This window comes from Canis aureus, chromosome 19 (genome assembly GCF_053574225.1).
Source record: "Canis aureus isolate CA01 chromosome 19, VMU_Caureus_v.1.0, whole genome shotgun sequence".
NCBI lineage: Eukaryota > Metazoa > Chordata > Mammalia > Carnivora > Canidae > Canis > Canis aureus.
This window is the reverse complement of record NC_135629.1, coordinates 52,363,857-52,378,241: the sequence shown is the minus strand read 5'-3', so window position 1 is coordinate 52,378,241 and position 14,385 is coordinate 52,363,857. Positions and strand designations below refer to the sequence as shown.

The 14,385-nt window shown below is 47.3% G+C and overlaps 1 protein-coding gene across 5 annotated transcripts; it reads left to right on the top strand.

Annotated features, from left to right (window-relative positions):
- The first annotated feature begins 6,867 nt into the window (after positions 1–6,867).
- Positions 6,868–9,105, top strand: UBL5 (ubiquitin like 5). 5 transcript variants are annotated; one of them, XM_077860027.1, is made up of 6 exons: positions 6,868–7,006; positions 7,129–7,650; positions 7,863–7,929; positions 8,123–8,206; positions 8,343–8,395; positions 8,903–9,105. In XM_077860027.1, the coding sequence occupies exons 3-6, from the start codon at positions 7,874–7,876 to the stop codon at positions 8,944–8,946; spliced, it is 237 nt and encodes a 78-aa protein (XP_077716153.1). In that variant the 5' UTR covers positions 6,868–7,006; positions 7,129–7,650; positions 7,863–7,873; the 3' UTR covers positions 8,947–9,105. The 5 variants fall into 5 exon arrangements, with proteins under 5 accessions (XP_077716153.1, XP_077716152.1, XP_077716151.1 ...); XM_077860026.1 differs by having other exon boundaries at positions 6,870–7,006; positions 7,129–7,669; XM_077860025.1 differs by having other exon boundaries at positions 6,872–7,006; positions 7,129–7,590.
- Positions 9,106–14,385: the final 5,280 nt, after the last annotated feature.

Below are 14,385 nucleotides of genomic sequence, written 5' to 3'. Positions count from 1 at the left end.
CGGCCCGGAGGCGGGGCCAGGGGCGGTGACGAGGCAGGGGGCGGGGCTAGCCGAAGCTCGGGGCGTTCCGGAGGCGGGGCCAGGGGCGGTGACGAGGCAGGGGGCGGGGCTAGCCGAAGCTCGGGGCGTTCCGGAGGCGGGGCCAGGGGCGGTGACGAGGCTGGGGGCGGGGCTGGCCGAACTCAGGGCATTCCGGGGGCGGGGCTGAGGGCGGGGCTAGCCGAAACTCGCCGTTCCGGAGGCGGGGCAAGGGGCGGGGCTAACCGAAGCTCGCCGTTCCGGAGCGGGGCCAGGGGCGGTGACGAGGCTGGGGGCGGGGCTAGGGCTCGGACCAAACCTGGAAGGCGCAGCTGGGGCGGAGACTAGGGGCTCCCGGGCGAGCCTGGGGAGGTGACGGGAGGCCCGGGGGCGTGTTTGGGTCGAGGACGAGGCCTGGGAGCGGGATTAAGGACTGGTACGACGCTGGGGATGGGGCTAGGGCGAGGATCAGGCCGGGAAAGCGCGGCTGGGGCGGTGACCAGGGGCCCTGGGGCGAGTCTAGCGCGGTGGTGATGAGAGGCCCCGGGCCGCGTTTGTGTCCAGGACAAGGCCCAGGACCAGGCCCAGGACCGGGATTAAGGGCTGGGACGAGGCCGGGGGGCGGGGCTATCTGAAACTCAGGGCCGTTCTGAAGGCGGGGCCAGGGGCGGTGACGAGGCTGGGGGCGGGGCTAGGGCTCAGACCAAACCTGGAAGGCGCGGCTGGGGCGGTGACTAGGGGCCCCGGGGCGAGCCTGGGGAGGTGACGGGAGACCCGGGGCGTGTTTGGGTCGAGGACGAGGCCCTGGAGCGGGATTAAGGGCTGGGACGAGGCTAGGGGCGGGGCTAGGGGCGGGGCGGAGGCTCCGGCGGGGCTAAGGATGGAGATGGAGCCGAGATAAGTGGCTGGGGTGGTGACGGGAGGCCCAGGGGCGGGGCCAAGGGCGGTGACGAGGGGCCGGGGGCGGGGCTACAGCCCCCAGGACCCAGCTGGGAAGGCGCCCTGACAGCGGAGCTGCAGGGTGGGGGGCGGGGAACAAGCCGGGGTTGTCCTAAGGGGGAGCGAGGCCCTTTTTTACTTACTAATGCTTTTTGATGCCTATGAACAAGAATAAATTTGTAGAACAGAAATAGTTTAACAAAGGGTGTGTTCAATTTTTCATTTAGATTGATAGTCCCAAATTGTTCTCCACAGAGGCTGAACTGACACTCCCACCAAATATATATTGCTCATTTAAAAAAAATATTTTATTTATTTATTCATGGGAGACACAGAAAGAGAGAGAGGCAAAGACACAGGCAGAGGGAGAAGCAGGCTCCATGCAGGGAGCCCAATGTGGGACTCGATCCCGGAACTGCAGGACCACACCCTGAGCCCAAGGCAGGCGCTAAACCGCTGAGCCACCCGGGCTGCCCAAAATAAAATTTTTTTTTTTTAAATGAGCAATGGGGATCCCTGCGTGGCTCAGCGGTTTGGCGTCTGCCTTTCGCCCAGGGCGTGATCCTGGAGTCCAGGGATCGAGTCTTATGTCGTGCTCCCTGCATGGAGCCTGCTTCTCCCTCTGCCTGTGTCTCTGCCTCTCTCTCACTCTGTCTCTATGAATAAATAAATAAATCATTTAAAAAAAGATTTTATTTTTAAGTAATCTCTATACCCAACCTGGGTCTTGAACTTACAAGTTGGAGATCAAGAGTCACATATTCTACCCACTGACAGCTACATGCCCATATCACTATTTTTAAGATTTTATTTTCAAGTATTTTCTATGCCCAAGATGGGGCTGGAACCCACAACCCCAAGATCAAGGGTCCCATGCTGCAGACTGAGCCAGCAAGGTACCACCATCATTCACTAAATTAGTAGTTCATTTAAAAATTAGCCGTTTGGGGGTCCCTGGGCGGCGCAGCGGTTTGGCGCCTGCCTTTGGCCCAGGGCGCGATCCTGGAGACCCGGGATCGAATCCCACATCAGGCTCCCGGTGCATGGAGCCTGCTTCTCCCTCTGCCTGTTGTGTCTCTGCCTCTCTCTCTCTCTCTCTCTGTATGACTATCATAAATAAATTTAAAAAAATGTTTTAAAAAATTAGCAGTTTATAAGAACAGCGAAATTTATTCAACATTCCTGTATTGATGAGTATTCAATTTGTTTACAGATTTGTTACCACAAATAATATTGGAGTTAAGAATTCTTTTATCTATCAACCTATCTTATCTATCTTCTTTTATCTATCAACCTATCTTATCTATCTATCTATCTATCTATCTATCTATCTATCTACTTTTTCTATTGGATAAATAACCAGGAACCGATTTGATGGGTCAAAGGACATGTGAAGTTTAAATTGAGGTTTTGCTAAATCACACCCCCAAAAGCCGATAATGGCAACAAATGTTTTCAATACACACATTCACACAGAGTCAGGCAGGAATTGGAGATGTTGAGAACTATTTTAAAAAGAAATGCAAGGAAAAAAAAAAAGAAATGCAAGGGATGCCTGGGTGGCTCAGTGGTTGAGCGTCTGCCTTTCAGGGTGTGATCCCGGGGTCCTGGGATTGAGTCCCACATCGGGCTCCTTGCAGGGAGCCTCTTTCTCCCTCTGCCTATGTCTCTGCCTCTGTGTGTGTGTGTCTCTCATGAATAAATAAATAAAATCTTTTTAAAAATGCAAAACTCATTAAGATGTATACATTAAATGTGTAAAATTTGTTTCAACTATACCTCAATAAAGCTAAAAAAAAAAAGATAAATCTGTATGCTCGTCCTCATGCTTATCTATAATTAAATAAAAAAGTAAAACACCAGGGTTTTCATCTATCAGATTAAAAAAGATGAAGAAGCTGGAAAATATCCACACTAGCCTTGGTGTGAGGACACAGACCCTTTCAACCCTGCAGAAGGGGCAAAATTGATTCAAACTCTTTGAAGGCAGTTTAGCAATCAGATTGCAGCCTCTGTTGGACCCGACAGTCCCATGTGTAGGATCTCAAATCATTAAAAATAAATAAATAAAACGAGGTAGGTCTTTCTGTGCTATTTGGAACAATCTCCAGAATACTGTTTGCTTTAACTGGAACAATCTCCAGAATACTGTTTGCTTTAAAAAGCAGAAGGTGTAGAGATCAGTATATATAGTTTTATCTCATGGAGATACATATATTTCCAAAAAATGCACACACAATTTATTATGTATTTCACCCTTTATACATGAATGCCTGTATAAAACCTAAATCATTCATAGGGCACCTTGGGACACCTAGGTGGCTCAGCAGTTGAGCGTTTGCCTTCGGCTCAGGTCATGATCCCAGAGTCCCAGGATTAAGTTCCACATCAGGCTCCCTGCATGGAGCATGGAGCCTGCTTCTCCCTCTGCCTATGTCTCTGCCTCTCTCTCTCTCTGTGTCTTTCATGAATAAATAAATAAAATCTTTTAAAAAACCCATAGGGCAGCTGGATGGCTCAGTTGGTGGGGCAAGTGACTGTTGATCTCAGGGTTGTGAATTCAAGCCCCACACTGAGTGTGGAGATTACTTTAAAAACTAAAAAGTCTTAAAACAAAACCAAAAAAACTAAGTCATTCGTTTCTGCCCTTTGACATAACTTAAAATATTGTATGTTACTTGAAAATACAAAGTCTCTACTGAAATGTGTTAATATCTGAAAAGTTTTATAATTTTCTTGGGAGGTTCCATTCCATATCACACGTTTGAAGATGCAGGAACTATCTCTATAAAATGGAAATTTGGGGGGTGCCTGGGTGGCTCAGTTGGTTGAGCATATGCCTTCAGTTCGGGTCATGATCCCAGGGTCCTTGGATCAAGCCCTGCGCTCAGCGGGGAGCCTTCTTCTCCTGTGGCCTGCAGCTCTCCCTGCTTATGCTCTCTGTCAAATAAGTAAAATTGTTTTTGTTTTTTTTAAAGGAAACTTTTAGTGGTAGTTGCCTTTGGGGATGGCTGTGATCTGAAGGCAAGAAGTCTTTATGCTGCCATATATACTTTTATAATGCTTAAATTTTTACCATGTGCAATTTTTATCTTTTAAAAAAATGGGGGATCCCTGGGTGGTGCAGCGGTTTGGCGCCTGCCTTTGGCCCAGGACGCGATCCTGGGAGACCCGGGATCGAATCCCACATCAGGCTCCCGGTGCATGGAGCCTGCTTCTCCCTCTGCCTATGTCTCTGCCTCTCTCTCTCTCTCTGTGACTATCATAAATAAGTAAAAAAAAAAAAAATTAAAAAAAAATAAATAAAAAAATAAAATAAAAAAATGTAGGGATGCCTGGGTGGCTCAGCGGTTAAGCTTCTGCCTTCGGCCCAGTGCATGACCCTGGAGTCTTGGGATCTAGTCCCACATCGGGCTCCCTGCATGGATCCTGCTTCCCCCTCTGCCTGTGTCTCTGCCTCTGCCTCTCTCTCTGTCTCTCATGAATAAATAAATAAAAATATTTTTAAAAAATAAAATAATTTTTAAAATGTAAGTTCCAGGGATCCCTGGGTGGCTCAGCAGTTTAGCACCTGCCATCCGCCAGGGCATGATCCTGAAGTCCTGGGATCTAGCTCCCTATTGGGCTCCCTGCGTGGAACCTGCTTCTCCCTCTGCCTGTGTCTCTGCCCCCCCCCCTCTCTCTGTGTGTCTCTCGTGAATAAATAAAATCTTTTTTAAAAAATAAATAATTTAAAAATGTGAGTTCCAAATGTTTATTGATAAGTCAACCCCTTTGGTATTTTTCCTCAGCCAAAGCACAGAAAAAAATGCTTCATGTTTATCAGCCATCCTGCAACTGTGGAAAAACCAAAAGAATCCCACAGAGGTCAAGTCACTTGTCAGGGGGCACAGGCCCAGATCTGATGCCACAGTGTAGCATCTCTACCATACTACCTTGTGCTCTTTCTTTTTTTTTTTTAATTTTTTTATTTATTTGTGATAGTCACAGAGAGAGAGAGAATGAGGCAGAGACACAGGCAGAGGGAGAAGCAGGCTCCATGCACCGGGAGCCCGACGTGGGATTCGATCCCGGGTCTCCAGGATCGCGCCCTGGGCCAAAGGCAGGCGCCAAACCACTGCGCCACCCAGGGATCCCCTTTGTGCTCTTTCAAATAAATAAACTAATCTTTATCTAAATCTTTGTAAAATATTTATTTATTTATTTATTTATTTATTTATTTATTTATTTATGATAGACGTAGAGAGAGAGAGGCAGACACAGGAAGAGAGAGAAGCAGTTCCATGCAGGGAGCCGGACGTGGGACTCGATCTCAGGACTCCGGGATCACGCCCTGGGCCAAAGGCAGGCGGTAAACTTCTGAGCCAAGTGATAAAGTTAAATATCACTTTAAGTAATATTTAACAAAATATTTATTCATTCATTTATTTGAGAGAGAGAGTGAGAGAGCACGTGCGAGGAGGAGCAGTGGCAGAGGGAAAAGCAGACTCCCTCCTGAGCAGGGAGCCCAATGTGGGGCTCAATCCCAGGACCCCATGATCAGGACCTGAGCCGAAGGCAGATGCTTAACCAACTGAGCCACTCAGGTGCCCTGCCTTTTTTTTTTTTTTTTTAAGATTTTATTTATTTATTTGAGAGAGAGTAGGGGAGAGTGGCAGAGGGAGAGAGAATCCCAAGCGGATTCAGCGCTGAGCACAGAGCTCAATGTGGAGCTGGATCTTATAACCCTGAAATCGCGACCTAAGCCAAAACCAAGAGTCAGATGCTCAACTGAGCCACCCAGGCACCCTTGGAGCAACTGCTTTTAAGTTTAGCAGCACCCAGGTGCTCCTGCCCTCACCCCCTGAGTTACAGGGGGGTTCCTAAGTACCATCTCCTGTTCCACCAGCATACAGGGGTGGAGGGAAGGAAACCTCACATATAAACTCCTCCCTCTGGGTCAGAAACCCGGGGAACAAGGGGGCAAAGAGGGCCTACCCCGCTTGCTCCTTGGGTTGTGACCCACAACCCTCCCTTCTGGGAAGCACCTACCTCCTCCTCACCCCAGCACCTCTAACAACTAACTGACCTTCTGTTGCTCAAAGAGGGGAATGGAGCCGCCCTTGTTCCTCAAGGGGCATTCACTGAGTCCTTTCATGGGAAGTTTGTTATTTTTTTTTCCCATGGGAAGTTCTGAATTCTAATTACCAAGGTGTGAGGAGGGGTCTCTAAAGTGAGGTATCCGAGGCTCCTTCCTTTGTCACCTTAATCTGGAAGAGAGGGTGTCTATGCCGCAGTGGTAGCCTAGTCCTTAAGAGTGTGATCCCGAGGTCCTGGGCTCGAGTCCCACATCACGTTCCCCGCAGGGAGCCTGCTTTTCCTTCTGCCTATGTGTCTGCCTCTCTCTGTCTCTCATGAATAAATAAACAAATCTTTTTTAAAAGACAGAGAGACAGAGAAGGTGGATGGAGCAAATCAGAAGCAGCAGCTCATTTTCAGAGCGAATCCCTTTAGGCTCACCAAACTGGGAAAATCCTGTCTGCAGAGAAAGAACAGCCTAATGGTTCCATTGGCAGTGAAGGGGCTGCTCTGGGGCTGAAGGGCAAGGCTGAGATCTGGTACAAGGTGCTCCCTGCAGGGCCGGGGTGACCTTCCTCAATCACACAAACCCGGGTAATCACCCTCTTCTGTCGTTTCCACTCGACTTGCCCATCATGCTGGTTGGCATGCAACTTGGACTCCATTCTAAAGATTGATTGATTGATGAGAGACACAGAGACAGAGGCAGAGACAAGGGCAGAGGGAGAAGCAGGCTCCCTGTGGGGAGCCTGATGCGGGACCCCATCCCAGGATCTGAGCCAAAGGCAGACCCTCAACCACTGGGCCACCTAGGCGGCCCTTTACCCAAAAAAAAAAAAAAAAAAAAATGTTTTAAGATTTTTATTTATTCATGAGAGACACAGAGAGAGAGGCAGAGACAGCAGAGGAGAGAACGGGACTCCGGACTGGTGCGTGCTGGTATCCAGGACGTGATCAGGAGGCCGCTTTGCTGACTGTGGTCTGCGCCCAGGTGTGTGTGTCGGGGTGCAAGGGGGGGAAGCGATGGCCAAAGGGAGGGGTGGGCAAAACGCTTCCAAGTCCCCGCCCCCAGTGAAGGGAGGGGGCCCGAGATGACAGCACGACTTGACCCAGGCTCCTCCTCGCCCTGAAGCTGAGGCTCCACTGAGAGGCTCCATCGGGCTCCGGAACGAAAAGTCACCACCCCCACGGGGCGTCCCCGGGCTCCCCTGATGTTCCCACCAGACGCCACACGAGGCCGCGGCAACCCACACCTTCCAACGGAAGGGGGATCTCTCTGCCCGGCCCCTGACCTCTGACTTTGCTTTCACGCCCCTTCCCCGGCCACGCACAAACCGGGACCCCAACGCGGCCCCACGCACCGACGGGCGAGTATTCTCTGCCCAAACTCGGGACCCCGAAGCGGCGCTCGGAACCTGCCTGGGACCGGAAGAAAGCCGGAGCGGTGTTGAGCCGGGAGCGGGGAGGGCGCTTCCGGTTGTTCACTTCCGCTTCCGGCTCTCGGCGTCTACTCTAACCCGGGCTCCGCCCTCGAGCGAGGAGTTTGTGGCGTCGGCGGGTTCCAGGCGATTCGAGGTGAGGGGCTGGTGGGAGAGGCGCAGAGTCGGGGAAAGCGGACGGACCTGGCCATCAAGGGTGTGCGCGTCTGCGAAAGGCGAGGCCGGGCCTTCAGGCGACCTGAGCGGGGAGGCGCGGCCGCCTGGGGTCCGCGGTCCTGGGAGTTGGGGCCTAGGAGGACCGCGAATCTGGGAGGTTGAGGGGTGAACGTAAGACTCAAACCCGGGGTCTTGGCTCTTGGGAGACCCCTGAAGTCCTGACTGCTGCCTTCCACCCCACGCCGTGTGTAGCTCCAGACAGGATGATCGAGGTTGTTTGCAACGACCGTCTAGGGAAGAAGGTCCGCGTTAAGTGCAAGTATCCACCCGCGGCTGAGAGGCAGTGGTTCCTGGGGTGCTTGATGTGAGGCAGGCATCTCCGTGTGTGCTGTAGGGTGACTTTAGTTAAACCCGGGGGAGTGGGCGGGTGGGGGCCTGGCAGGGCGCCTTCAGCCCTGGGATGTCCTCTTCCCCGTTCTCCCTTCCGTTTTCCTTAACTCGTCTGCGCCCAGCACTGATGACACCATCGGGGACCTTAAGAAGCTGATCGCAGCCCAAACTGGCACCCGTTGGAACAAGATCGTCCTGAAGAAGTGGTGAGTGCAGCGGTGGAACTGGGGACTGGATGGGACTGGGCCAGAAGGTTTGGGTGGGGGAGCCCTGTGGGCTTAGGCAGAGCTTCCTCAGCTTGCCTCCTGCATGAAAATCCACCTCAGACTTCAAATTCAAAAGGTTTCTATCCCACAGGTACACGATTTTCAAGGACCACGTGTCTTTGGGGGACTGTATCCTTTGCGTGACTTCTTGAGGAAGGCTCTGTATACCAGACTTGGTTCTCTTTGTTCGGTGCTGGAGTCTGTATGAGATGGTGCACATAAAGTATTTAACTTAGAATGTAGCACACAGTAAGCATTTGGAAAATGGGATCCAAAGAAAAAAGAAAGAAAGAAAATGGAAGCCATGTCATGTTGGTTAGGGGTGGAGGGTGGTTGATGAAATGCTTTGGCTTGGCTTAGAAGAAACTTGAAGGTCTAAATATTTATTACTGATCTCTACCTGAGTGTGGACAAGTGGTCAGGGTGGAGTGAGACTCAGGCATGTCTGTTGTGCAACAGGAGCGTGAACCTTTGTTTTTTTTATAGTTCTGATTCTTTTCAAATCAAAATTGACCTAGTTCAAAATGGCTCCCTTGGCCCTGGGTGGAGCCCTCAGGCCACCCTGACCCACCTGTGCAAGATGAGAGGGTGGAGATGGAGCCCACAGTGAGAGTTCCTTAACGTTTTTTACTTCAGATGAAATCCACGATGGGATGAACCTGGAGCTTTATTACCAATAGAGCAGAATTCCTTCCATTTGTCCTGTCCTGCCTCCCCCCCCCCCCACCCCACTCCTCTCCCCTCCTGTTGGCTCCTCTCCCCTCTTCACTACCATCTCCCCCACACTGATACGGATGCTTGTTTTTAAAAACTCATGTTAATAAAATCTTAGAAGTTGCTTCATTGTTGTCATCTTTGAAGGAGGTCTTTTCTAACGTGGGAGGGTTGTCACTATACTCTCAGTACCCAGCAGCTCAATAAAGAGTTCAGGATCCAACTGGATCAGTGAGGGAAGAGTAAGCCAGCAGCTTGGGAGCCTGAATGGAAGCTCTGGGATTTGCCAAGGGTCTGTAAAGGTCGAGAGATCTGTGGGATTATTGGCATCCTAATAGATCAAGGGGGTCTGGGTAAGGACAGTAGATACAGTAGTTAGGAATACAGGTTCTGGATTCAGACCGACTATGGTTGGAATCCCAGCTCTGCCACTGCTGTGATCCTGGGCCAGGGTAGTTAACGCCTTCATTTCCTTATCCAAACTGGAACTGATAGTGTTTACTTAATTGCCTTGTTGTGAAATGTGTAGATGAGCTAAAGCATGATTAAGTAGCCACAGTTCCTTGGATTTTGGAAATTCAAGTGAACAGAGACTGTGGTTTAGGCTAGGCTTTGATCATTAGTGATGGGATTTGAGGAAGTCACCCTCTCCGATCCTTGGTTTCCTACTCTAAAATAGACAACCAGGATGGCACCCATATCTCAACGAGAATGCAGTTAAAACAGCAGGATGTCTGGTACAAAGTGTTTAAAGCTGTCTCCAGCCTTCCCCCAGGTGTGAGTAGACAGGACACCAAACACCCCATCTGTGTTCCCTGGGCCACAGACCCCAGGATCAATGTTGGTCCTTCCTCCAGCTGTATTCTGGAGCCTTTCTCAGGAGTTTCACCCAGAAGCTTGCCCCATCCCTTTCCCCCTCTCCTGTATCGACCTGGCTGATTTCCTGAAGTACATTAACATGTTCAAGTCTAGCCTTCCTCATAAGCTCCAACTAGTCTTCTGCCTTAATTTCGCTACCAAGCTTCTTGGGATGCAGACCTTCCAGCTGCCTAGGGTCCTACTGGCATGTAGTTCATGGACGATGATCTCTCCTTAGTCTCTGTTAGACGCCTCCCTACCTGCCATCTTGGTTTCCCTTCTGTCCTTAGGACTAGCTCCCTCCTGATGTCAGGAATGTCTCTTTCCTGATACCTTGATCTTCCTACTGTTAAAGTTCTCTCCCCCCGTATTTGTCTACTTAAAAATACCCCCCACTCTTTTTAATATAGCACAACCTTGATAAGGTGGTTACTTGTTAATCTCAAATCAGCATAGAAAAGTACAGGCTGAAAATAAAACCTTTATCCCATTCTCTCTCCTGAGGTCACGTCTTTTCCAATGCATTTATAGAAACTTCAATTTTATTTTTAAGAGGACCATGCTAATATTTGCTTCTAAAAACAATTTAAATGTTTTGTTCAAAATTAAGTTGTTGTTGTTGTTGTTGTTTTTAAGATTTATTTATTCATGAGAGACACAGAGAGAGAAAGGCAGAGACATAGGCAGAGGGAGAAGCAGCTCCTCGCAGGGAGCCTGATGCAGGACTCCATCCCGGATCCTGGGATCATGCCCTGAGCTGAAGGCAAACGCTCAACTGCTGAGCCATCCAGGTGTCCTTTAAGTTTCTTATTTCTTAACACCCCCCCCTCCCAGTGGTAATTTTTAACATATTTAACATATTTGAGTAAATCCAGAAATTTTCTGAAATATAACCTATACTTTTTATACAGTTGGGTTAATTATGCATTCTTTTTTTTTTTTTTAAGATTTTATTTATTCATGAGAGAAACAGAGAGAGAGAGGCAGAGGGAGAAGCAGGCTGCTTGCAGGGACCCCGATGTGGGACTCGATCCCGGAACTCCAGGATCACGACCTGAGCCAAAGGCAGATGCTTAACCGCTGAGCCACCCAGGCGTCCCTAATAATGCATTCTGTAATATATACCATTCAGTGCTTTTTTTTTTTTTTTAGTTCCCAATATGGGACTCAAACTCATCACCTCAATATTTTTTTTTTTTAAACTTTTTTAATTTATTTATGATAGTCACAGAGAGAGAGAGAGAGAGAGGCAGAGACACAGGCAGAGGGAGGAGCAGGCTCCATGCACCGGGAGCCCGATGTGGGATTCGATCCCGGGTCTCCAGGATCACGCCCTGGGCCAAAGACAGGCGCTAAACCGCTGCGCCACCTAGGGATCCCCTCATCACCTTAATATTGAGTCACATGCTGTACCAACCAAGTCAGCCAGATGCCCCAATCACTTGCTTTTTTATGCTTTATTTTTCATGTTCCATATAAATTAATCTCATTCTTTTTCATTAGTTTATTGATAATTGCTTGTTTTGCTTTATATAAAAAGAGAGTACAGAGGGGTTTTTGTGATGATAGTACTCGCTTGTGTAGAACTGTGGTAGTGGATGAGGACTTTATTTTGTCAACTAGGATGTAGGAAGAAAGAAAGATAGAATGCAGGCTGTCAGATGAATCTGCTTGTATTACAAGTGAATCACATGACCACACCAAAAGGGGTGGGGAAGAAAGGAGCTGACCTAGTAACTTTGGAAAAGTATTTTGACTGGATACTGTAAGGCTAAAGACAAAAAGAATCATACACAAACACTGTACTCTAAATAAATTCCTCACAGCATTATGATTGAGCAATTCTGGAACTACTTTTGTACATCTATAACCACACATATGGTTGAACAAACAGGTAAATATATTGTAGATAGAGCCAGATTTCTCACTGCTGGAGAAAGAAGTTATAAACAAAACAAAGTGGGGTGAAAGGAAGTGGTTAGAATAAACTCTGTGAGGCTGGATTAGAGTTGGAGGTATTAGTATGGACTCATGTTTTTAGTATGTATACAGACATGCAGAAATGCAGATGTATGTATACATACATATATTTCCTTGCTTTATCTCCTTGGACCAGAAGCAGTGACACCCCAGTAGCAATGGGCATACCCAGCACCTAGATCTTAGTTTCTAAATATTCTCCAATGAAAGGAGCCAAGCCTTCCAGAAGTGATTGGTTCCAGAACTAGGATAGAGAATATACTAGCTGAGCCTGGAATATCTTGGGCCAGGTAGTAGGAAGTGCTCCAATAGAAAGGATGAGAGCATATAGAAAGGGCACAGAAGCCAGCCTGTGAACAAGCTCACAGTTTCCAAATTTGGAACCACCTGGACAACCAGATAATAATAGTATTGGACTATAATCAATAGGATAAAATAAGTATCTTTGAGCCCATACTTATATCAATAAATAATTGAATGTAAATAAACAAGGGACAACTCTTCATTATAAAAGGATTGCAGTTAAATGGAGAAGAGGAAAATAATAAATCACTGCATAGTAATCATATGATTACCATCATAGTAATGGTAATCACCATTACCATAGTAATTAATTGCTGTAGATAAAGAAATACTGACAGATGCTAAAAACTGGCAGCCATTGGTAAATGTTTAAGCAGAAGTAGGATATTTGTGCAGCCTCAAAGTATCTCCCAAAAAGTATTCATTACAAGGAGGAAAATTGTAAGTTTAGATACTGCCTTAACCAAATGATCAAAGTTAATAACATCACAAGTATGGTAGGCAGACTCTAATGTGGTTCCTAATGATCCTCTTGTCCTGGTATTCACAACCTTGTGTAATCCCTTGCTCTTGAGCATAAACCAGACCTAGCTTTTAACAAATAGGACATGGCAAAAGTGATTGGATATCACTTCTGAGATTAAGTTGCAAAGAGACTGTGGCTTCTGTCTTGCTTTCTCACTTGCTCATTGATGAAAGCCAGCTGCCTCACAGAGAGGCCCCCAGCCAAAGCTAGTAAGGAACTCTGTTCCTCAGCCATCCATCACCCCCTTCGCAACTAAATCCTGCAAGCAACCACATGAAGGAGCTTAGAAGTAGATCCTGTCCCAGTCAAGCCTTCAGATGAGACCACAGCCATTCCTGCTAACACCAGCTAAACTGTGCCTGGATTCCATAGAAACTATGAAATACTAAATGTTAATCCACTAAATTGTAGGGTAATTCATTATGCAGGAAAAGATGCCTTAATACAATCAGTAAAACATATCATTGATCAATATCATTGATCACCTGGTATGAGTCACTGAGAAGGACACCTTGTCTCTGTGATATACTTCCCAATAACATGTAACCTCAAATCATTAGAGAATACCAGACAAACCCCATCATGACAAAACATCAGAATGAGGGACATTCTGCTTTTTGAAAGTATCAAAGGTCATGAAAGACAAGAAAAGACCTAAAAAATGTCATGAACTGGAGGAAACTAAGGACACATGACAAATGTGTGTCCTGGAACATAAAAAGAATATTAGTGGGAAAACAGGAAATTCTCTTCTAAAGTCTAATTGTTTTTTAATTAATAGTATTGTACTATTGTTGATTTCCAATAGTATTTACAAATGTTTGATAATTATTCTAGGGCAAGGTTTCTCAGCTTTGGCACTGTTGACATTGGGGCGGATAATTCTTTGTTGGAGTTGCTGTGCATTATAGGATGTTCAACAACATTCCTGGCTTCTACCCACTAAATGCCAGTAGCATCTCCCTCCCCACTATTTGTGACAACCAAAAATGGCCAAATGCCCCCAGGGAAACAAAAGTGATCCCTCGTGATCTCTGTTCTATTATTTTCAAAGACTTTATTTTTAAGCGATCTCTACACATGATGTAGGGTCTGAACTCACAACCCTAAGACCAAGAGTCACATCCTCCACCAACTGAGCCAGCCAGGAGCCCCACCTCCATTCTGTTATTTTTTTTTTAATTTTTTTATTTATTTATGATAGTCACACACAGAGAGAGAGAGAGAGGCAGAGACACAGGCAGAGGGAGAAGCAGGCTCCATGCACCGGGAGCCCGACGTGGGATTCGATCTCGGGTCTCCAGGATCGCGCCCTGGGCCAAAGGCAGGCGCCAAACCGCTGCGCCACCCAGGGATCCCCCATTCTGTTATTATATAAGATGTTAATATAAGGGATGGCTAGGTAAAGGGTATATGAAAAATCTACACTATTTTTATAACTGCACTAAGTCCAGAATCATCCTTTTTTTTTTTTTTTGAAGATTTTATTTATTTATTTGAGAGAGAAAAAGAGCAAGCATGAGCAGGGGCAGAAGGAGAGAAAGAAGCAGACTCCCCACTGAGCAGGGATCCCACCTTAGAGCTCAATCCCAGGACCCTGAAACCATGACCTGAGCCGAAGGCTTAACTGACTGAGCCACCCAGACACCTTGAAAATCATTTTTTAAAAAATATTATGGTTAAGATTATCATATGTGCTTATAAGAAAAACCAAAATGTTATATTGAAACATAAGATT

Excerpts from the sequence above, each read along its gene's own strand:
- UBL5 (XM_077860027.1), top strand. The coding sequence starts at position 7,874 with ATGATCGAGGTTGTTTGCAACGACCGTCTAGGGAAGAAGGTCCGCGTT. Across the intron at positions 7,930-8,122 it reads AAGGTCCGCGTTAAGTGCAA|CACTGATGACACCATCGGGG; the intron begins GTATCCACCCGC and ends GTCTGCGCCCAG. Across the intron at positions 8,396-8,902 it reads CCACGTGTCTTTGGGGGACT|ATGAAATCCACGATGGGATG; the intron begins GTATCCTTTGCG and ends TTTTTACTTCAG.